Source organism: Eumetopias jubatus, unplaced genomic scaffold (genome assembly GCF_037043125.1).
Source record: "Eumetopias jubatus isolate StellerSeaLion01/CBP00866 unplaced genomic scaffold, mEumJub1_p1.0 scaffold_3, whole genome shotgun sequence".
Lineage (NCBI taxonomy): Eukaryota > Metazoa > Chordata > Mammalia > Carnivora > Otariidae > Eumetopias > Eumetopias jubatus.
This window is the reverse complement of record NW_028274809.1, coordinates 34,155,691-34,179,467: the sequence shown is the minus strand read 5'-3', so window position 1 is coordinate 34,179,467 and position 23,777 is coordinate 34,155,691. Positions and strand designations below refer to the sequence as shown.

General features: G+C 43.3%; 1 protein-coding gene across 3 annotated transcripts in view; it reads left to right on the top strand.

Annotated features, from left to right (window-relative positions):
* Positions 1-20,197, top strand: part of CDK15 (cyclin dependent kinase 15) — a 75,593-nt gene extending 55,396 nt beyond the window's left edge. For 2 of the 3 annotated variants that reach the window (XM_028125444.1, XM_028125438.1), the window contains exons 11-13: positions 2,810-2,858; positions 9,679-9,818; positions 20,088-20,197. In XM_028125444.1, coding sequence (XP_027981245.1) covers positions 2,810-2,858; positions 9,679-9,818; positions 20,088-20,197 — 299 coding nt within the window. The remainder of the gene's footprint in view (positions 1-2,809; positions 2,859-9,678; positions 9,819-20,087) is intronic. The other variant, XM_028125448.1, reaches the window with a different exon arrangement.
* Positions 20,198-23,777: the final 3,580 nt, after the last annotated feature.

Here is a 23,777-nt window from a genome sequence, read left to right as displayed (position 1 = left end):
CTAAGAAGCACCCCTCCAGCCCACACTGAAGACTCGGGAGAAATCAGGTGGGGCTTGTAAGAACTAGAGCTCGGAGCATGTTAGAATTTCAGTGCAATGAAACTGCAAGTTACTGGAGGAGAACCATAGGGCAGAAACACCTGAGAAGAGAGAGGAATACATGGTACATCAGACCAGAGAAGAGGCAGAAAGGAAAGAGGCAAAGGGTGAGGAAATACTAACGTTACCCTTGCCGTCCTGATTCTCACAAGAGCCCAATGAGCAGGAGCTATAATCATCCGCCTTCTGTAGACGGGATGAGATACACTGAGGCTCTGGGGGGTCAGGCAACACCCCCAGGTTACACAGCGGGTAAGCGCCACACTACACGCTCAAAACCCAGCTCCAGGGTCCTAACTGCACGAGCTTTCCACCACTTCTCCAAGGAAGAAAAGGAAGAACAGGATTATTTTGTTTCTCGCTCAGAGGCAGGCACTTGACATTCATTATCTCACAAATCCCAATAAATTCAACGAATAACTTTGTCCTCGAGTGGCGAATATGACCTCCAACTTGGGTTAAGGAAACAGGTGGTGATGGTTAAACCACCTTGCTTGAGGTCTCAGAGAAGCTGCAGCCACCGTTGCAAACCCTAGGTGCAATGTTCAAGCCCTGACTCAGCCAGTCCCAAATCCATGTCCCACAAGAACAACGCTAAAGTTGGAAATAGTTTTAAAATACTAAAGGCTCCCAAAACACAGAGCAACGGGCTCTAGGAAGGGAAAAACAAAACATGGGAGAGCACTGAAATGGATTTCATTACGTTGACTGGAAATTGGTTTATGACTGAATGAGGAAATACTTTAATTTTGTTTGGCCAGGCAGGAACCGTAAATAGGCAGGAGAAAGTGGCTTGGAAATAAACATTCTAAACAGATACCAGATATTCTCATCTATCTTTACTGATTATTTGAATTTAGGCACAATCATCTGAAGAGAGGGTAAAGAAGCTGTATATTACAAGCCCTCCCCTTTGTACCCACATGGGACTATGAAACCGCCAACTGAGTGGTTCTCATTTGATGACACCTGACCTTGAAAACTCCGCTGAAATCACTTTCTTTGATCACTCCTTTCACTCTACAAGTCTTGGCACTATAAGTTCTATTTTTAATTGAACTTACTTTTGAAGTTACAAAATAATGTGGTTTTTTCTTTTACAAAATAATGTGGTTTTTTATTTTAAAAAATAGATTAAGAAAAAGGAACTAAAGAGGTAAACCTCAGAACCATTATCACTATCAGACGGATAGTCTTCCAGGTCTTTTTTAATGCATAGACAGACATGAATATACCAGTATTAAAAAAAATCATTTTTTACCCAACTAGGATTAAATTCTTTGTTGGATAAACAGCATTGGTGTATTCCATTCCTATAGGAGCTGGAAGAAGAGATCTTTTAAAAAACAAAACACTTACATTTCAGTCCCAAGAAAAGCATAAAGCAGAAACATCATTTAATTTTTTTATTTTTTATTTTTTTAAAAAGATTTTTATTTATTTGAGAGAGAGAGAGCACATGAGAGGGGGGAGGGTCAGAGGGAGAAGCAGACTCCCTGCTGAGCAGGGACCCCCGATGCGGGACTCGATGCAGGGACTCCAGGATCATAACCTGAGCCGAAGGCAGTCGCTTAACCAACTGAGTCACCCAGGCGCCCCAGAAACATCATTTTAAATGAGAGTTAAAACACGCTTCTCTCGATTTGGAGCGGGAAATAGAGGAATCTGATAGGGAGCATCGTCTTATAGCCCTGCAGCTCCTCTTAACACCCTCACATAGAGTAAGTTTTCAGTTAGTACTTCTTGAATGAATGAGAAATTGTCCCTTTTTATGGTGGTTTTATTTTGGGTTAAATAGTGTCAATACCAAGAATAATAGAAACAGATGTGTTCACATGTAAACGTTGTAAAGAGTGCTCCAAAGAAAATGACAAATCTTATCATCATCCATTTTGGATTATTCAAGCCAGAATTCACTTCCATTTTTACTGCAAATGACATATAAAATTAGTCCCATTCCTTTTTACCACTTTTGAGCCTTTGAGACAGCCCCATTGCTCATCATCTGACTTTTCATGCGTGTTGTGTACACACATGCATGCTTTGTTCTCAAATGAATTGTGGGCTCTGCAAGGGTGGGGAGGTTTCTGTTGGTTTCTTTTGTATTTTCTCCAGTGCTTGGTACATGTTCTGCACACAGGAGATGTTAAATGTGTGTTGACTTCAGTGAATATTGTGACTATTAGCTCGCAAGGGCTGCCATGACAAAGTACCACCTCCTCATTTGCTGGAGGCTAGATAGATCTAAAGTTGAGGTGTTGGTGGGATGCTTCAGTTCTGAGGGCCCTGAGGGAAGCATCTGTTCAGGGCCTCTCTCCTTGGCTTGTCTTCTCCTTGAGACCTTTGGTGTCATTTCTCTTATATGTGTCTGTCTCTGTCCAAATTTTCCCTTTTTTTATGAGGGCACCAGTCATATTGGATTAGGGCCCATGCTCATGACCTCATCTTAACTAATTATAACTGCAATGACCTATTTCCATATAAGGTCAGCTTCTGAGGTACCTTGATGTATCAATTTTAGGGGGACACAATCCAACCCATAATAGTGACCTCCCACAGAATCATGAAAATTCAGAGTGTTCACTCTGCCTACCTGATGCCTGAACCCTGTGCCCAAGCCGAGAAGAACATGTAGAATTTTAATAATATTTTGGCAATAGGATTTTAGGGTTGTTTTTTGGTTTTTAATGTGTCTGTGTATGCTTTCCAGAATGGTTCCCACTGCCTAAGCCTCAAAGCCTTCAGAATGTCTGGAACAGGTAAGCACCACCTTGGAAAGCTTCTCTTAAAAGCAGGGCCTCGGTCCCCTGGACCTCAGTCCACTGAACACGCAGCCCCTGAGCACCTGGATCTCTGGGGGCCATGGGGCCCAGGAAGATGCCTCCAGGAGAGCCAGCCACCTGTGAGTGTGTCAGTTTTTCTCTATGAACCATTTTACTTTCAGTGAGTTTGGTCATTAAAATTGTTTTGTACCCCTCGACCATGCCCAAGGCCCTGAGAATGAGGGAGTGTTGGCCTGCAAGAAAACCTAGTGGGTTTATTATTCTCCAACACAGAGAAACCAAATAACATCATTGAGTGGCTATTGGGGGGAGGGGGCGGGCAGCTTGATTCATGGAGGTCATGCTTTCCCAGGCCCTCTCCACGCAGCCTCGGCTCAGACCAGGGCAGACTTTTATTACCAGCTTTCAACAAATCCCTAGTTTCTTTTACAAAGTAAAACAGATAATAGAGACATTCCCGGAATAGTTAGCTAACTAAGCCGTGCCAGGCAACCTTAGGGCTAAGAAGAACTCAGTGTTTTCGGACAATGACCAATTACAATAACCAGTATTATTTGATCTGAGAGTAATTAGCCGAGGCTCTGTTCTTTTTGCTTCAGTGAGGAGGCAAAAAGGGCAGTGAGGAAAACGTCAGAGACAGGGGAAACAGCTCAAATGTCAAAGAAAAACACACTCTCGCAGGTGGGGAGAGGGGAAGAGATCCTAACTGAACATTTGAACGTTGTTCTTCCCTGAAAATGTGGTAGGGTTTAACCCAGCCGAATTTTGTTTGATTTTTTCATGCTTACTGTTTACGTGCTTAAAAAAAAAGCCTCCATGTAGAGTGAATATCAGAGCACAGAGAGGTCAGATCATAGAGCTGTGGGCTACCAAGGACCTCTTGTTGGGAGGGACAGGTCTCCTCAGGAGGGCTATGCTCTCCGCTCTTATCTGCAAGCTCACTGTGTCACCTGAAACCCCCCCACCATGTTTTGGAGACAGGTTCCCCAGAACCACTGTTTACCCTTTCATGCAAGATGTGCAAACTTTCTCTGGCCAGCACAGTCAAGCTCCCTAGCCCCCGCTAGAGATATCTGGATTTTAGCACTGCTCTCAGGCTTTCTTCCAGTTCACTATTGGCTTCCAAAATAAATGGTAACTGCAAACCTGCAAACCACCTCAATACCCTAAGCAGCTGCTGTTGGCATTGTTGCACAAGCCAAAGAAAGTGCCAGAGCCTCCTGCTATCACCGCACCAGCCCTTCCTCCTGGGCTGAGCCGGACTTGGATGCCCTGAGTATCCCTCTGGCTTCTCTGGCCACACGCAAGACCCGCCGCCTCCGCCCATTGCCTCATCCCAGCTACACTTGTGCCTTAGCTCAGACTTCTGGCTTCTCTTTGCTCACACCTTCGAATCAAGGATAATGTCTAGAGACGTGCTGACTGATACAGTAGCCCCTAGCCACATGTGGCTATTTAAAGTAATTAAAATTAAATTTTAAATTTAGTTGCTCGTTGCACGAGTCACATTTCAAGGGCCCAATAGCCACATGCGAGTCGTGGCTAACACATAGGAGGGGGCAGAACTAGAATATTTTCATCATCATGGAAAGTTCTGTTGGACAACACTGGTCTAGATGATCCCATGAGAAAATTCGTGGAACCGAGAAGGACTTTGTCACTGAACTAACGCTAGGTACAATGTTTGCAATGTATTATTTCATTTATTCCTCACAAACCAAAGTCTTAGTTCCAAGAGGTGGAAACTAAAGCTCTAAGAAGTGAAGTAACTTGGCCACAGTCACCAAGCTAAGTAAGGTGGAGCCCAGATCCATCTGGTACACAGGCTCTGTGACTTTGTCAACTGAGTCAGGTTGCAAGTGTGATGGATAAAGAGGAGCTGAGGCATCACTGGCTTTATCACAAGATTTCTGCAAGGTATGGAAGAACCGTGCGTGGGCCATAAATACACCTCAAGGCAATGCCTGGGGTTTGATTGTGACCCGGTTGACATGGGCTAGTAAGTGCACATTCATTTGTCAGATGGATTGGAAGATAATGGACAGCTTCTTTGATGTTGTTTCTTCCTAGCGTTGGATATATTTCGTATTGTGGGTGCCTGCTCTACCACGTCTTAAACTGGCAGCATTAAAAAAGTACCTACTCTCCTGGAACAACAATAAAAAGGTCATTATTGAAAAAAAAAACCAGTGATATTTGAATAATGCCTGCAGCTTAGTTCACAGTGTTGTGCCAATATGAATTGCTCAGCTTTGATCATTTGACTATGGTTATGTAGAATGCTAACATTAGGGGGAAATGGTAAACATATAACTCTGGGGACTATTCCTGCAATTCTTCTGCAAACCAAAATTACTTCAAAATAAAAACAAATTGAAAAATTGGGGAAAAAACTAGAGCCCACTCTATCCCTGCCCTTTTTCCTCTTTCTATGGATCTAGGGGAAAACAACAAAGAACCCAGGTGAACTGATGATGACCAGCCTTGCGCTGCCAACAGTTAACTCTCTTCCACTGGGAAGGTAAATGGCAGTGGAGAATTTTATACTCCGAGCCAGCCTATGCCGGGAAATCAAGGTTATTGCCTCAAGCCCCGGAGAACCCACCAGATTTATTTTATTTTTTTTTAAGATTTATTTATTTTGAGAGAGTGAGAATGAGAGAGAGAGAGAGACAGTACATGAGAGGGGGGAGGGTTATAGGGAGAAGCAGGCTCCTTGCTGAGCAGGGAGCCCGAGGTGGGACTCAATCCAGGGACTCCAGGATCATGACCTGAGCCAAAGGCAGTCGCTTATCCGACTGAGCCACCCAGGCGCCCGAACCCGCCAGATTTTAGATGTGTCGAGTGATGGCCAGTGGATGGAGCTTCACACAACCACGGAGCCTGATTTTCATTTTTTCTTATTGTTTGTGTTTCTATTCTGGACTTCTAAAATTAAATGTGGATGTCTTCACACCCAGCACTTCCTGTAGGATTGATTTATAATTTTAATTCTTTTTGCAACTTTTATGAGCAACGAGGTCTGTGGCAATCCAGGGCTGCTGGAATAAATTTGTTTTCCATGACACAGAGACAGGAACTTTCCCAGACTGCTGGTGGAAGTGGAAATTGGTACAACTGGCTAGTAGTCTTAATCAAAAACTTGAACATGTTGTATGTCCCTCAACCCGGGGATTTCTATTCTCAGGATTTATACTAAGGAAATCATTGTGCAGGTGCAGAAAATAGATTTCTTATTGAGGATGTCACAGCATGATTTTAATGGTAGCCTCTCGCAACCCCCAACAAAAAGGAAACAACTCTGATAAAGTTCTGGCTATGAAAATTATGGTATGCCCACATAACAGAATGCTATGCAGCTATTAAAATTATATCCTAGAAGGCTGTTCAAAGTCCTGGAAAGATGATCAAGATAGTCAAGTGGAAAAAGTAGGTTATAACAACATGTAGAGTATGATCTCCCTTTTTCTGGTAAAACAAAAAATATATCCACTTAAAATTAAGGGACTAAAGAAGAAAAACTGAACATCAAAGCAATAGTGATCATCTTTGAGTGAAGGGGCTTATCTCAGAGTGATGGGATAGTTTTAATTTTTTTTTCTCTGCATTTTGTAAGTGTTCTACAATAAATATGTATTGTGTTGGCAATGGAACACTTTTTGCTTCTAGAAATGTTACTAGAAGGAGGGATTCATCAAAAGATTTTTTGGTCTTTATTAACAGACTCTCATTAATTGGGTGGATGGGTTCTCCTAATTCTGCAAGATGCTCCTGGTGTGTTTACTTTTTAACATCACAATCCTAACACATAATGTTTTTTTGTCTTTTTTTTCAAATTTTTATTTAAATTCTAGTTAGTTAACAGTGTAATATTGTTTTCAGGAGTAGAATTCAGTGGTTCATCACTTACATACAACACCCAGTGCTCATCATAACAAGTGCCCTCCTTGATCCGCATCACCCAGTTACCCCATCCCCCAACCACTTCCCTCCATCAATCCTCAGTTTGTTCTCTACCATTAAGAGTTTCTTATGGTTTGTTTCCCTCTAACATATAATATTTATTAACATCTAGCCTATGTGGAAAGCTGCTGGTGGCAAATTAACTTTTGTTAATGTCACTTTTCATGCCAACTTTCATTTCCGAAGTAGTGGTTATAACCAGTGAAGAATTGTCCTAGCAAGAGTTAGAGGAGGTGACAAATTATAGAAATGTGACGATAAAGGCAGTGGACAGTAAGCAAGATTATAGATGGCAGAGAGAAACAGAATGATACAAACATGGAAGTAAATTAGCATCTGTGCCCAAAGAAGCAACGTTTGTATTCCTGGGGCTCTTATCTCAGCTCCCAAATGAGAGTGCAATATACCAATCACAAGGTAGAGATCATCAGGACTCTTGGCCAGATTGGGTGGTCCCACTCTAAGTGCTGCTAGTAAAGGCTCATATTCAGGAGGGCACAGACGTGGTTTATACAGGGAAGACCAACAAGCACTTGGCCCATGGGAGGAAGGAGCAGGAGAAATGGGTGGTAGCAGTCACAGACTAGAGGCCATGAGACTGGAACAGAATGCTGGCACCATTAAAAGCCTTGATATAACCTGGAGGGAAGAGTTGGGTTAGTTGAAAAGGAAAGTCCTAAAAAAGAAGTCTTCATATTGCTGATCAGTGCCTACTCTCCTTTCTTTCATTTGCCTGGTGGGAATGGCCAGTTCTTCTTAGATGAGTCCCTACTACCCCCGTGAGAAGTTCCATCAGCCCTCCCTGGCTTTCCCAGCCACCCGACATAACCACAGGCTAAATACAAAGAGTATGTGTGCCATGCTAACACAGGTTCAAAATAGGTCCCCTGGTCTTCCTTGTCCAATGAGATTGCAGCTCCTAAGCCCCGTCTACAGAGCAATTCTGTAATGATTCCATTATTGTGGGCCAATGGATAGGAGTGTGTGGAGGGAACCAACCATTGATTGGGGTGGGATTGTGGAGGTGAAAGCTGATAGATGCATTGCCCCCTGCCAGACCATCAGCACCTACCCACCCACCCACCCCCTGGAGTTTCATAGAGTGGGTTCACCCCATCCCTTATAGCTAGGGTGGACTAGATAAAATTTTTTTCACAAGATTTTCCATGAATGTCCCTCCAGATTGATATTAGGCCCTAGTGATCTATACCACCTTCCCCATTCCAAACCCCCCTTTCATTGGCCCCGAAAAACCTGTGCCTGGGCAGGGCACCCTGGGTGGAGAAAATACCTTCTGGCCTTTTCTCAGGCTGCAAGCTAATGAGTAGGCCTCCACCCCATGTTCCCTTTTAACTAGCCTGGAAATTGGCAAGGACTGGGGATTTGCAAATTTTCCTCTATCTTAAGTCTATGAAGCAATGACCACTAAGTTTGAGGGTAAAGTTATCTGTTTGTAGAAACAGTTTTATGTCATGGGAATCAGATACCTGGAAGTTTCTTAGGTAAATCTTATGCAAAATTTAGACCACTTACATCTCTGGGCCAGAATTTCCAGCATCACTGCATCATGGCACCCTTCATCAGGAAGGGGAAGGGTATCAGTTCTTTGTCGGTTTATTTTTGCTCAGTCGGGGATTTGCGTGGCCGTGCAACCTAATTCTGAATGTCAGCCATCAGTCCTGTGGTTAATTGCCTCCTGCACAGTTTTGTGTCTCGTGGCTTCCCACTTGTAAACCCAACTATGGGCTCTAGAGATAGATGTATTTAAATGATTGGCACTAGATTAGCAAAGACTTTCAAACATTATAAGTAAATAGGGAAATTAAGACTCTCAAGTCCTGCAGATCAGCCCCTGCCACCCTCCCAGCTTCATATCTGTCCCCTCTCCCCCTTGGTCCCAGGCCAGCCAACTGGCCTTTCCTCTTCTCCTTAAACTCACTCTTCTCCCCTCATCCCTGGGGTCTGTATGGTGCTCATACAACCTGCACTACCTGCCTCTCCCCTGCCCTTGGCACTCAGCTCAAATGCTTCTTCCTCAGGGAAGCCTTCCCTGATCAGCTCTTCCCACTCTGAGTCAGATATCTGGGCCTTTTCTGCACACGTACTTACGTGTCTCTATGATAATTTGGTTAGTGTCCGACTCCTCCCCTAGACTAAGCTGCCAGAAGGCAGAGTCTTCCCTGTGTCTTCCAGAGCCAACGACCTACAAGCACACATGGTCATTGTTCAACTAATAGATTTGCTCATCTCCAAATTTACAGTTCAGCACAGGTCAACTTGAGGATTTGTCCTCACTGTAACCTGGGCACTTAGCTCTCTTTGTACGCTCCATTTCAGGGGGGACCAAGAGAGCTGCTTAGGTAATACCCTGGGGGCTGAGCTGCAGAAACACTGTAAATAAGGGTGTTTTCCACCCAAGCTTCACCCTCCAAAATTATCTCTTTCCCTCCCTCTCCTCCAGGATGCTACGCTTGCATCATATCCAGTTGCAACATATCCAGTTGGGCTTTTCTGTTTGGTGCGCACTGTCCCTCAAAGCAGTATCTTAGTTACACATTTCTGCTTCTGTAATTATATTTCTGGGTCCTTTATGTATGTATACATGGTACCCGGAGCCCATGGGGAGGTGGAGGCTGAATGAGAGCATACTGAGGATAGCTAAGAGTTCCAGGGGCGGGGGTTATCTTTCCACTTGCCATCAACTTTGCTCATCCCAGGAAAATCCTACTTGAGGCTCTTCTAGCCATCTCCTTCTCTCTACTTTTCTTCTTCCGCCTTTATTTTTCAGAAGGGAGGCCTTTGGAGAAACTATTTTTCTCTTCCATTTTTCCAGGTTGGGCAGGGCTCCTGAAGCTGAAGACCTGGCCTCCCAAATGCTGAGAGGCTTTCCTAGAGACCGCGTCTCTGCCCAGGAGGCCCTGATTCATGACTATTTCAGTTCCTTGCCATCTCAGCTGCACCAGCTCCCTGATGGTGAGTGAGGGACCTCTGTGTGTATGTGTGTGTGTGTGTGTGTGTGTGTGTGTGTGTGAACATGCACACGTGTAAGTCTCGGGGTCTAAGTGTTTTCTCCGAGCACTGGGGAATCATAGTATTTGCAACCGGAAATGAGCTTAGGGATCAATTTAGCTGGGAGAAGCAAGAGGGGACCCAATCTTGCCTGAGTTTTCTATGAGAGTCCCTAAAACTCAAAAACACTGGTGGGTTGAAGTGACACAGACCTCCTTGTAACGATCCAAACATTTCACATTGACACTCTGAGAAACTGGATGAGATGAAAGTTGCCTCTGAGTTGTTTGTTTTCCCTAGCATCTGTCAGGAGAAGCACAACCAAAGTTGGCAACAACCCCCTTCCCTCTCTATAGAGAGTAAAATGATGGGTGACATGGAGATGTCACAAGAGGAGGGCGGGCCTGTCTTGATTGGTAATTTGATGCTGCTGAGGGAAGTGCCCCGTGGGGTGCTGGGGGGAGGGGCACGTCCTCGCAGGCCCATCGCCCACAGGGAGACACAAGTTACCCTGAAATCAGCCTTGCTGCCTAGGCCTGAAGTCATCCTCCAGATCTGAAATCTGCTGAGGGATCATGTGCCTGGAGCTCTCCTCATGTTTCTCAGAATGTGGCCTCCTAGGAAGGGCCAGGCAGAGGATGTGGGCAGGGTGGTCATGGCTTGGCTGTTTGGGGGGGACCATCCTTAGGTGGGGTTTCTTTGGAAAAAAATCACCATGCAACTGAAAACAATTTTTTGAAGCCCTAAGCAGGAGAAAAGAAAGCTAATACGGAAGGTGTAGGGGCTCAGACTGGGAAGAGGGCCCAAGGATGTCATGTGGGGTGAAAATGAGGGTAGAGTGGGGAGCTGCTGCCTAAGAGGCTGAGACCTACAGTCTGGCCAAAGCCTCCAGGGTCTACAAACGGGACTCCACTGTATGTAGGACCTTGTCCTGCCACTGCCCAAAGCTCTGACTTGGGGACTTCTTGAGGCATATATTATTAAAATGAGTTATTTAGGATCTCCAAAAATAACCATAATCATACAACTGGGGTTAATGTCTTACTTAACCCCGTAGGAAGAGTTAGTCATCAGGATTTATTAAGTTGCCATTAAGTGTCAAGACCATATTAAGTGCTATAAAAATTGAGGGAAAAAAGAGGCTTGTCCTTGACCTCAAGGATCCTCCGGCGTGGGAGGAAAACGGGGCGAGGAAGAGGAAACAGGGCACCCTTGTACACATATTAGCACAAATCATATCTCAACAGCTAAAGTCTGCACATAATCAGCTACAGATGTTGAGAGAATATGTGTGTGCTAAAGGCAGTTCTTTGGAGGAACTAGAATAAGCAACTGAGAGAGTTTGGACTGGAGATGAATCTGGGTTGGAATTTGGAAGGAGCCGAGGAGCACTATTTGGCACATGGGTGGAAAAGAAGATATCCCAGGCAACCTACAGTTCTTACTCCCTTTCCAGTACCTCAACTCCCACTGTACCCCTGTACTCCCACCCCAATATGCTGTTCCCAGTCTAAGCCCCTAGGTCCCTCTTCAGCTTTCTTCTCTTGGGGCCTAAGACTTCTAACCAGCACTCCAGGCAAACATACACATTTAGAAGTGCACGCACACACGCATACTCACACTCTCACATGCTTACACACTCACGCTCCCTACTCTCCACTTAACGAGACCTCCCTCACTGGCCCTCCTCCAGGATCTATTATTCCACATACTGAGAACCACTGGGGACCTTGAAAATGTCCTGGGCATAAGCTTTGACCTGATAAAAAGGAATTAGCAAGAAACAGCCACTGTTCAAAATAATGTGTTAGAAACTTGGGTCTTGATTCTTCCTGGCCATCTGAAGCAGAGCCACCAACAGAGGGGCTGTGTGTGTGTGTGTGTGTGCGCACGTGCGCACGCTCACACACGAGCACGCACACCAATGTGCGGGTGTAAGAGAGAGACCCATCTGCATTCCTTCTCTGTTCACCCAGCCACAGAGCCCAAATCTACTTTGACACTTCTAGAAAAATGAAAAGATGGAATCTTGCAGGAGCCTGCCTGCGCTGGGGGGGAGCCGAGGAGTGCTCACAGCAGGAGGGAAGTTGACTTTTCTTTATACATATAGGGGTTTTTCCATGCAGAGTTTAAATTATGCCTGATAAAAGGAGTTTCGTGGATGTTTCAGTTCTTTCAAATTCTCCTGGCTTCCTCCCAATTAAATGAGGTTTGTCAAAGCCACGGGGCTCTGCTGCTGCTGCCTCGGCCGACAAGCACTTCCTGCAGCGACATCTCGAATCCCCGAGGGAGAAGATGAAAGGGCCAGCGCCAAGAGACAGGGAAGGGGGTGGCGGGACTGGGTGTGTGTGTGTGTGCATGTGGGAGGGGGTGCAGAAATAGGCTTAGAGACAGACCGATGGATAGGACGTGGGACAAGTAGACAGGGAAAGCAAAGCTACCAGGGAAATAGGAGAGAAAGAGGAAGCCAGAGAGCAGCCGGGGCCGGTTGCTTGCGCACCTTGACAACAGTGGCCCTTACCAAGGACACATCTACAGAGGGATGCAAGCCCTTAGCCTGTCAGTGCCACGCTACTTCTTCATTGCCCGGGGCAATTAGCCTTTATTAAGAGCCTCCTTTGCAGACAGAGAGCACCAGACAGTTATCACGGTTCCCAACCTTCAGGGACACAGAATCTCCGTCTCCATGGTGGGCTGCCCCAGGCATAAGAATTGTGCAAAAATAAGACATGCTCTTGTGAGTGGTTTGTAAAGAGAGTTTCCCTGCCATAATTATGCAGGAAATTTTGCTCTCTGGTGGCATTTCAGTATGGAAGCATTTAGGAGCTTATATTTATATCATTTTATTCTTCTGGCTTTATTCTGGTTGCAAGGATAACAGAGTTGTCACTTTAAAATATATTCTGTTTCCCCTTTGATCTGGGAGATGCCAGCTCTTATTGTCTGCCCTCTGAAGAAGACAATCTGAGCATGAAACCTGTGGCTGGGAAATACGTGAAGAGTGGAGGGATGGCTTAAATTCCGAGAAATTCCCCACAACGTGCAAGAATCTGTCCCATCTACCCATGTTTATTTCTCCAAAGCTGAGACTTTCCCTGGGTTGTGGCAATAAGCTCATGGCCAGAGGAAAGCAGGTGGTTACTCGCCATGCAAATTCAGGGTTTCCAAGATTAGTTCCCTTTTGGAGCACACTCTTATACAGAGAAGCATCACTATTAGAACGGCAAGCATGTGGGAACTTCAGCCAAGCACTGACATGGTCCCTTCTTGACTCTTGAACACCTGAAGAAACATTTGTTGATGGAGAAATTATTGGTAGTCTCTCTCAAAACACACCCAACAGCAAGCTAATTGCTTCTGCAGATGGCCAGGGGGGTGCTCTCCCCTCTTGGTCATCGGCTTGCAGCCACACTTGTGGTCCTTGTGTCTGAGCCAGCAGCGCAGAATGTCAGCTGGGGCAGCAAGGACCTAAAATTAGGTCCTTGGCAACTCTCTAATCTTAGCTGCAGGTTCAGCTTCTTCGTTTAATTCCCTTTGCCCTCAGCATGAACTTGGGCTCTGGGAAAGGAACACTGCTTAATGATTTGGGGGTGGGGGGAGTAGAAAATCATTAAGCTGCCCTTTCTAGAAACTGGCTCCACTCTGTTCTTGCAGGGAGACTTCCAAATGTTACCCTTGGAAAGTTAAGACTGATTTTGGAAGCTAGCCATTTTGAACCATAGACACTGATCCACGAAAGTATTTTTTTTTAATCTGGGGCAGTAAATGCCACGTGATTTAAGAGTCTGGTCCTTAAGCCCTGGTCCTTGATCATCAGGACATCAAAGGCTGTCTCTCTCTGTGGGTTGGTCCCATTTTACTTTCCAAATCCCAGACTTGAGTCTCTCCCATTCCTTCCTGGACTAAATCCCCCTTCTCCTTTAAAACAGGTTTCAGCATCTTAGAAAAAAAAAAAAAATCCTAAAACTTGAAAGCTTACGATTGTTTCACATGTAATTTTGCAAAAACAACTTACCAGAGTCTTTCTCATCATCAAATGCTTTCTTACTACAGGCATAGAGGCATGGCATTGACCTCTCCCATACGCCACAGCACCCTAGTGTCTATACTCCGCAAGTTCTTCAGCAGGCCTTATCCATATTGCCCCATTAACATCTGAGTAATTTTTTTGTTTTGCTCCAATAAAAGAATTTCAGGCCTTCTTTTAATTATCTCTTTAATATATTTGAAGATCCCTTGATATCACTTTCCAAAGCTCACTTCTCTAGGCTGAATTCCTTTGACCTCTCTTCCCCCCGATATAGATTCTGTTTCTCTCACTCTTTAACCATTTTTGTTTCATTATTCTATTCTGAACCCGTTCCAATTATTTTGCTTATCTCTGAGACTCTGGACCCACATGGACTCAGATTTCTAACATAGTGGGAGAGTTCTGTTCCAGTTCATTCATTAAAGATTTACTGAGGGTCATTAGTATGACAATGAGTGATACAAAAATGAATTAGTCAGAGAGTCTGTCCTCAAAAAGCTTATAGTCCTTAAGGAAATGAAACAAGTATATAAACAGCCACAGTTCAGGTGTGAAGTGCTCTGGGCATTCAAAGGAGGTAAGATTAAATCCAGCTCTGGGGATACAGGATGGCTTTGTGAGTGGGCCTTTAAGATTATGAGGTGTGGATGGTTGGGGAGGAAGGACATCCAGGGAGAGGAATGTCAACCTCCTCTTAATAACATCTAACATCATAGTGAAGTTGTCCTCTTTTTAATAATAGTGGCACAATCCTGACTCATATCATGGTTTTTACTCCTTATTGTATGGCTTCTCGCAATAACTTAAACATTTTTTTTAAGTAAACTCTGCCCCTAATGTGGGGCTCAAACTCACAACCCCGAGATCAAGAGTCACATGCTCCACAGACTAAGCCAGCCACGTGCCCCAGTTTAAACATTCCTTACCATATACTAGTGAAATTCATTCTTTATATGCTAATGATTTCAAATCCATTCTGTGCTCGCTTTTATTGTCCATTCAAAATTTAACTGGGGTATTTTGCCATTCTAGAGGTCAAGTTTCAGGGGATGGGAGGGAAGGGAGATTCTGAGCCACGCCTCTCTTTTCTGCCTTTAGGAGTTTGTAACCTCATTCGGACCTTTTAAATCCTCCATTATTCAGTACTTAAGCAGTACAGGAAGAAACAAGGAGTTTGGACGTGTCCTCCCTAACACACTTCCTCACCTTCCATGCTCAAAGATGTTCTCAAGGGATTCCAGTACATTAGCGAAGATCCTGGAAAGAGAGGAAAAAGTTAGAGACACTTTGAGTGGGAGAGGATCTCAGGGACTTGCTATTCCATATCTTCATTATGTAGATTGAGTCCCTGACCACCCCGGGAAGAATAGAGGCTGCCATTTATTGGGCATCTATGTGCTTCACACAAATTCTCATTCCGTTTGTAAACTAGCTGGTGAGGCTGGAGTTATTATCCTCACATTATATATTAGAACATTGGGACTGAGAGAGGCTAAGGAGATTGTTCAAAATCACACAACCGGTAAGTGGGGGAGCCCAGGTTTGACTTCAAGTCAGACTCCTAAACCACTCTTCCCACTACTCATTGCTGCTTACTAAGGATCACATGGGAACTTAGTAGCAAAACAAGGATTAGAACCAAGGTCTAGACCCCCCAGTCTGACCTTTCTACTCTCTTATGCTCTATGTTTATATTAGAGCCTTCCCAAGAAAGATTCCACTTGTCCCAGGTAATATGCTTGATATCTCACAATTAAGAAGGTTCAATTTCATGTTTATTTTTATTTATTCATTTGAGAGAGCGCATGCACATACACAAGCCCGCGAGTGGGGGGCGGGGCAGAGGGAGAGAATCTTCAAGCAGACTCCCTGCTGAGCACAGAGCCCAGCTGGGGCTCCATCCCACGACCCATGAGATCATGACCTGAGCAGAAACCAAGAATCAGATGCTCAACCAACTGAGCCACCCAGGCGCCCCCAATTTGTTGTTTAATAATAGAGTTGCCCCCGACCTCTTCCTTAATCCTCAATGTCACCTTGTCTTAGTGTCTGTTCCCTTTTTTTTTCTTTTCTTTCTTTTTTTGCTTTTTGGGTTTGTTTTGTAATACACAGTCACCTTTGGGTTTTAAGACTTCTTCATCCATGATGGTTCTTTTTTTGTTTTACTGAAATTCATTCAATTTTCTAGGGTAATTTCAGGAATCCGACAAAAAATTGGGCAAAGGCATAAAATAGCGATTTACATAAGGAAAACAAAAAAAGTATACCAACACATGGAATAAAAAGAGTCTTACTAGTGATTAAATAAACACAAATAACTGATAAGTAGTTCTTTTTCCCCCCTCAACCTAATGACTCCCAGTGTTAGTAAGATTGTGATAAAATCATTTTCTGCTGGTGATGTTGTAAGATGGGGCAACCTTTGCAAAGCCTTATGACATGCATATCAGGAGCTATAAAAATGGTAACGACCTTCAACCCTGTACTTTGGTTTCTGGAAATTATTCAAAGAAACAATTGAACAGGAAAAAGAAAAAAAGAACCCTAGATGCATAAACATGTTCATTGCAGTGTTGTCTATAATTGTATTTAAAAAATTACAAAACAAAAATAAAAGAATCTAAATATTCAACACTAAGAGAACCAATTGGATAATGTTATATTGACTCGGCATATTGTACTATATAACCATTTAGGATAATTCACAGGAGTGTGAGGTAGTATGGAAATATTTATGCCATTATGATGTGAGCTAAAAGAAAGTAGGATACAAAATTGCATATTATAATCTACCTGTGAAACATATTATGCATATCAACAAAACTGAAAGGTAGCATACAAAAATAAAAATGCTCCTGCCATTTAGGGGGATTGTGGGTAACTTTTTTTCTTTTTCAACCTTTTCTTTAATGTTGATGTCATATTGCTTTTATTGTTTAAAAGAATGAGGTAGGGCAAATGGTACAGGGAGTCCAGACTCTGGACTGAGAGTTAAAGGACCTGAGTTGTCTTTTTTTCCAGCGGGACATGCGTTATTGGCCTTCATAAAACCTCAATCTCTCAGTCTACACAATGGGTTAACATTAGTTTCCTTTACCCCAGATTGACAGAATGTTTATTTTATAAATCTTTTAACTCACTGAATGCAAGGGTTCACATAAATGTGGTCCTAGGAGAATGAGAGGTGGGAGGGAGAGGAAAAGATAAATAGGCACTAATTAATTTTAAAAGGAAAGATCATCTGCTTTAATCGGAAATGCTTATGTGCTGTGCCCCCAGTCAGAGTTTTAAGTGCACTCCGTGTTAGTTAGCAACTTCAACTTAAAGTGGTACTGTGTGATCCTCTGGGCTTTGAAGATAGAAGCCTATATATACATACACATGAGCTAAAATTACCGCATAGTCACGAGGCTGTGTGCACGCTGAATAATTAAATACACAAAGCAACTCCAGCTGATGGATTGACCTCCTGTAAGGGTAGTGCAAAAACCACGTGACAGGGAAATTACAAGACATTTTGAGATGATGGTTTAATTTCCAAGCTTTCTTTTCAGCTTGCGCTTTCTCTTTTAGCCATTACAGGCAAGTAAAAAAGATTTGATTATCTTGTTTCCTGTGAAAGGATACTTAGCTTCTCAATCCCATTAAGTCACTTTCTGCACTCCAGTGCCCCCAGCCTTCACCAGGTTATCAGTCCAGGAAGAGTAAATGGAGACACCAGGATCGGATTTCTAAAGGAAGGAAAGTTAAAGCAAAGTTTGAAAGGGGTGACAACCAACAGCCAGGAGCTTAGGAACTCAATTAGACTGAAAGACAACTATCTCATTATCTCCTTCCTAAATGATCTAAATACATAAGAATCTAAAAGTTTTAAATAAACTTGTCCTACTCACTGTCTAGATGACTGAATTTCCCTCAAAAAAATTTTAAACACCCACTTTCGTATTTATTTATTCTAAGTGCGAAGCAGCTGTGATAATTATGCTGTCAGATTCAGTAAGCTAATGAGGAGTCAGTCGAATGGAAGGTTTTGCTTTTGTGGGACTGCTGCGGGAGAAACGCTCTGCTGCTTTTTTCCCTTCTCTCTTTTTCTTTCTTTCTTCCTTTTTTTTTTTTCCTTGTTTTTGTTTTCTTTTTCTAGAGTCGGGCAGTCCCGGGGGCCGGGCCAAATGGGAATCCCTTTGATGAACTGGTTGCTTTCCCAACACTGTTCCACCAGAGAATTTCTCCCTCTTTCCCTCTCCCCACCTCCTACACTCTCCCTCCCTCCCTCTCTCCTTCCTCCCTGGCTTTTGAGGGATAAGGAGGCCCGAGGGAAATCTTCATGCCACTGTCCCCAAGGCAAGAGGACACTTCTCCCTGAGGGAAATTCCCAAAGTGGTTTGGGTTTGAGTTGATTTGAGAGTAATCTGTGAAGTTTACACACTGTTTATTTTAGCTGTTTATTTATGCTATGGCATGAGCTAGACAAAAGTAGAATACAGAATTGTGTATTATAATGTACGTGTGAAGATGTATTATGCATACCAACAAAACTTGACGTCTCCCCTTTATAGCCTAGCAAATGTGTAATTCCAAACCCAAGGACTCAAGGCCCCAGACTACTCGTGGCATCCAAGGCAGATGTCTAGGCCAAGGGAGGCAGAGATGGCCCTGCAGGTTTATTTCTGCTCTTTGGGTGAGCAGCTTCCAGCAAACAATATTATTAAGGCATCTTGGGCTTTTGGTGTGCCAAAGCTAGACGCTTCTCGTTTTGTTAAATTGTGCAATATTTAGAGCACTCCAGGTTCATGCAGATTGTGAGCCTTGGAAAAGCAATGCCCAAGTGAAAAGAGGTCCTGAGTAGGTTTGTGGTGACAATTGCTTTGGTGACAACGTGGCTGTTGTTTTTCCCAGATGGTATGCATGCTGAGGGCTTGGAACAAAGGCCACTAGTTAGGGGCTCCTGGGTGGCTCAGTCGGTTAAACGTCTGCCTTCAGGCTCAGGTCCTGATCCCAGGGTCCTGGGATCGAGCCCCGCATCAGGCTCCCTGCTTGGCAGAGAGCCTGCTTCTCTGTCTGCTGCTCTGCCTACTTATGCTCTCTATCTCTGTTAAATAAATAAATAAATAAATAAATAATCTTTAAAAACAAAGGCCACTAGTTATTCAAAATATATTGCGTATCAAGAACAACCCAAGATGTTTTGAATATATTATCTCCTTTAAACTTACTGCTATAAGTTTATCTGCCAGGAAGTTTTACTATCCCCATTTTGCAGATGAGCTCCTTAAAACGTTAACTTTGGGAGGACTTGACCTCTAATTTTCGTGTAGTAAGCACTCAGGAACAACACACACTTGAACACAGGCATTTATAAAAATGCCAACTGCCAGCATACTGAACGAACCCGATAAATCAGAGGGCAAAGGTAGTGTGTGTGTGTGTATTTTTTTTGCAAAAAAAATTTTTGTATTTATAAAAGTTGTACCATAGGGTCTATTTAAATAGATTGCCTAATGTAACTAATACACCAGGATTTAAAATTTTCCAAAACACATCTAGGCCCAGCATGATGCTCATTGCCTGCCATCACTGGGGCTAATGTCCAGACTCCTTGGCTTGATATTTACTCCCTTTACCATCCGGTTCCAACTCATTTTTCCGACTTCCTCTACCAGTCTGTCTTGCTCTAACCGTGCAAGAACACTTTGCAGTTCACTCAGACACTTTCCTTCCCCTTTACCTTTGCTCATGCTGATCCTCCAGCCAGCAATATCTTCCCTGGAATTTGACTGTTGAAAGTATCGTCTTCCTTCACGGTTCAAAGGGCACTTGTCCGTGCTTTTCCTGTGCTCCGTGGAAACGTGAGAGAGGAGCTATGGTAATTCTTTACTTGCACCTCACATTCAGCCCTTGTTTGTTAGTGTGTGTGTCCCCAGTCCTATTCCTGTTTTTGGATCTTCATCACCTAGCGTAACACTTTACCCAAGTGCTCATTTGGTAAGTATGTGTTGAATTGAATCAAATAAGAGGCACTTGACAAGTATTAGTAGATTCAGTAAAGCGAGTTATCCATGAGTCAGTATGAATTGTTGGTGGGTAAGTCTGCCTCATGTTATGTTGTCTTTTCAGGTGACAAATACTACAACAGACATAAAAAATACACCGTGAAACATTCCAGGAAATAATACGTTGGTGCTTTTCTCTTTTCCTCCCTACAGAGGAGTCTTTGTTTACAGTTTCGGGAGTGAGGCTAAAGCCAGAAATGTGTGACCTTTTGGTGTCTTACCAGAAAGGTCACCACCCAGCCCAGTTTAGCAAATGTTGGTGAAAAGAGGGAGCGACATCACCAACATCCTTTCGGGTAAGGATCCCAACTCTGAGTCTTCTTATGGACGGAATTGAAAATCCATCACCGCCAGGGGGAGAGGACATTGTTCATAGATTCAGAGCACCTCTGTTCTGTGTCCGGCTCTTCATTCCCACTCTAGGGACGGGGGCCTAGCCTCTTCGGGCTGCAAAAGGAGGATGATAATGTGCATCACCTGTCTCTCTCACTCCCAGAGGAGTAGTAAGACTCTGAAGACAGAACTTACAAGGCATTCTAAGGCCTTTAACTGATACAGGTGGAACAAAGTACCACACTGGCAGGTTGCAGTCCCTTAATTATGTAGCTCTCTCTGTCAGCTGATAGGACAAATCAGGGGTCAAAACCCATCCCCATTTGCTCAAGACTGAGGAGTGTCCTGGGATGTGGGACATTCGGTGCTAAAATCGGCCCAGCCTGGGGTAAACCAGGGTGCTTGTTCCCCAGACTGGTGCAAATAAAACCTGGCCTGACCCCAAATGCCAGAGGACTGGTTCAGGGCCTGGCCCTGCTCAGGGGATGGTTTTCGATGCTTGTGAGAATCTAGTCATCACTGCTCCAGACTTCTTAGGCCACCCCTTCTACACAGTTGGTTACAGGGACTTCTCTCATTCAGGGTGAGTCTGGAGAACAAGGACCGGATGGGGAGCCATCCACAATGTCTCAGACACCTCTACTCTCCTCACTCAGCCCAGGGTAGCCCAGCCTTCCAAGGTAATCTTGAGGAGGAAGGGTGCTATGCAGAATTTTTCTGAAACTACCATACCCTGAAAGGAGTTCTGGTAGGCACAGGAAGCCCGGGGGGACAACCCCAAAAGCCATTATAATATAGACACCCCTCTATGTTACAAGTGCACTTCTCATACTGGGCCTTCTCCGGCGGGGAGAGGGGACAGTAGTCCAGATAGAGGAATCAAGGTGAGACCCATGCACAAAGCCAGCCAGTCAACGGGCCCTGTAGGTGACCCTGGCTATATCCCAAGCCACAATAATTAGACTATGATTTGACCACCCCTTTGGCAACCACAGCTTGGCCATGCTTCCTAAAAGAAATTTTGGGGCCTGGATGGTAACCACAGACATGCCCCCCACACCTGCTCCCTCGTAATATCATTCAAAAGGCAGGATTCAGCTCTTTGCCACTTCCTCTTGGATCTCTCTTTGGCTGTTGATATTTCAAGGCATGTACATATCAGAGATGTTTGCCTTCTGGATTTTCTAAGATCATTGTATTTAGAAATCTGGAAAAGTCAGGGAAGTTTAGAATTATAGCTGTCCCTCAGCATTTTATGCAATAATGAGGTTTGTATTTTGACAATATGCTATTGGAATTACAACAGGCAACACAATAATATGGTATTTCCCAAACACCGTATTTTCTAAAGCAGAGATTTTGCTGTGTAATTATGTCACTTTAAACCCGCTAGTTATGAGAATAGGATGTGCATTATCTATGTTCTATAAAGTGAGGATTTGCCCTTCATAAAATTATCAAAGACATTGATGGAAATGGCCTCAGACGGTGGTGTTCCATTAGCATTACTATTACTTCTAGTTCTGTTGTTATTTTATTTTACTAAGCAATCAAAAGATAAGGAGATAACCCTGCCTCTCTGATCTTCAGTGACTTTCCACAAAGGATTATTACCTGTATATATAAAATGGTCATCATAGAAGGTCAATTAAATTCAGCCTGTCAAACTTGGCACCTGTGCCAGCAACTGAGAAAGGGAGGAGGCAATTTTCACTTCTATTGGAGTAACCTCATAATGTCCCTAGGCCCTTGGTATTAATGTAAGGAGATAAAACCCGTAGGAGAGGAACCACAATAGGGAAAATCTAGAGCAATTAAACTGTTTAATAAATGGCTTGGGATCAGCAAAATCTGGGTGTGCTGGAGTTAAACAGACTAAAGGTAATCACATGGACACTTGGGGCCTGTAAATCTTTTCCACTAAATTGAATTTATGTTAAAATATTCACTTTCCTGGAGATTCAAAATGTAAATTGGGATATTAGGACGTGTAACTGGCAGCAATGCCTCAAAGTTAAAACTCTTATAAGAGCCTCAAGATGTCAGTTTCAGGAATGGAAAAAAAAAATGTATACTGATGTCTGCAATGGAGATATAGAGGGGAACTAAAATTTGCTGGGTACATATCATGTGCCAGGCACTTTACACATGTTATTTCAAAGCTTGACATGTTGTGAACAATGGGGTATGGTATGGTACAAATGCAGTTTGCATATCTGGAGATTGCTTTTTATTATTTTTTAAAGCCCTTTTGGTTCTTATTGCCAGAGGTAAGATGTAGTCTCTGTTATAATTTATTATTACCTTTTCCATCTATATATATAATCCCATCAATAACTTTGCACTAAATGTTTAACAGGTTTTCCTTACTTGATCTGACTCGTATATTTTGATTTTGTTTATTCTTCATTCACTTACAGGGCTACATTACTGCTGTTTCAGTTTTAATTTGCTTTGCCTTACTAAGAAGCTTCAAATCTAACTGCACAATGGACCAGGGTTTTCATACCATCACCTGTGACCTGGAATATTGTAAATATGAGGTCCAAGGCAACGGACATGATACTTGAAGAAAAAGCAATGATTGATTATTGCTCTTGTCATTTGCCTAGAATTTAACATTGATTGACTCAAAAATTAGACAACAGATTGAAATAGTCTGAGAAGAGGATTTCTGAATAATTTCGTCTGTTTTGTGATTTGATTGAGAGATCCCTGGGCCAGAAGGACTACAGGCCAGATGAAAGGCTAATGATTAAAAGAATCTGGAGACAGAGCTGGTGCTTACAGAGGCCTGTCCCTCCTGTGTTCACTTATAATTTCCCCCAACAAAAGGACTTCTGTGGCAAGGAGAGGATTAGTCTAAAGTTCAGAAAAATCTCAGGGAAGATGGTTTCTTGGATAAAATTGTCAACGAAAGGACTTGCTTGAGACGCTTTGTTAAGATTTCCTAGGAGGTGCTTCTTTCTTCATTAACTGGATTATCAAAACACACTACTATCCCACTCCCGTTAGATTTTAGAAGTTTGGATTGAAATCCTGGTTAGATTTAAATTTTTTGGCTATCTCCTTCTACTGAATCCCAGTTATTGGTGATGATAGGAAAAAGTGATGAGGAATCTAAGCTCTGATTTGATGGTGGCGATACTGAATAGATGGGAACAAAGAGTTCCAAAGATGTAATTCAAGCCCTGTTGCACCATCAGACACACATGCGTGTGCACACACACAACCCTCAAATAAATGAGAGATCAGTCTCAGCTAACACGTATCATTTTCCACATGACTCCTTCTAAAAGAAGCCAGGGAAACTCAAATTACTTCACCTAGGTATCATCTACTCATGATATGTAGCAGCCTAGAAACCAGAGACTTCTATATATCCTTTAGAAGAACAAGAAAGAACTAATTAAGAAAGAATTAAAAAGTAATACTAATGCACCCAAAGTCTGAGATGGGGAAGAGGAAAAATGCATACAAATAGCCCAAGGAAATCTACCTTAGTATTTG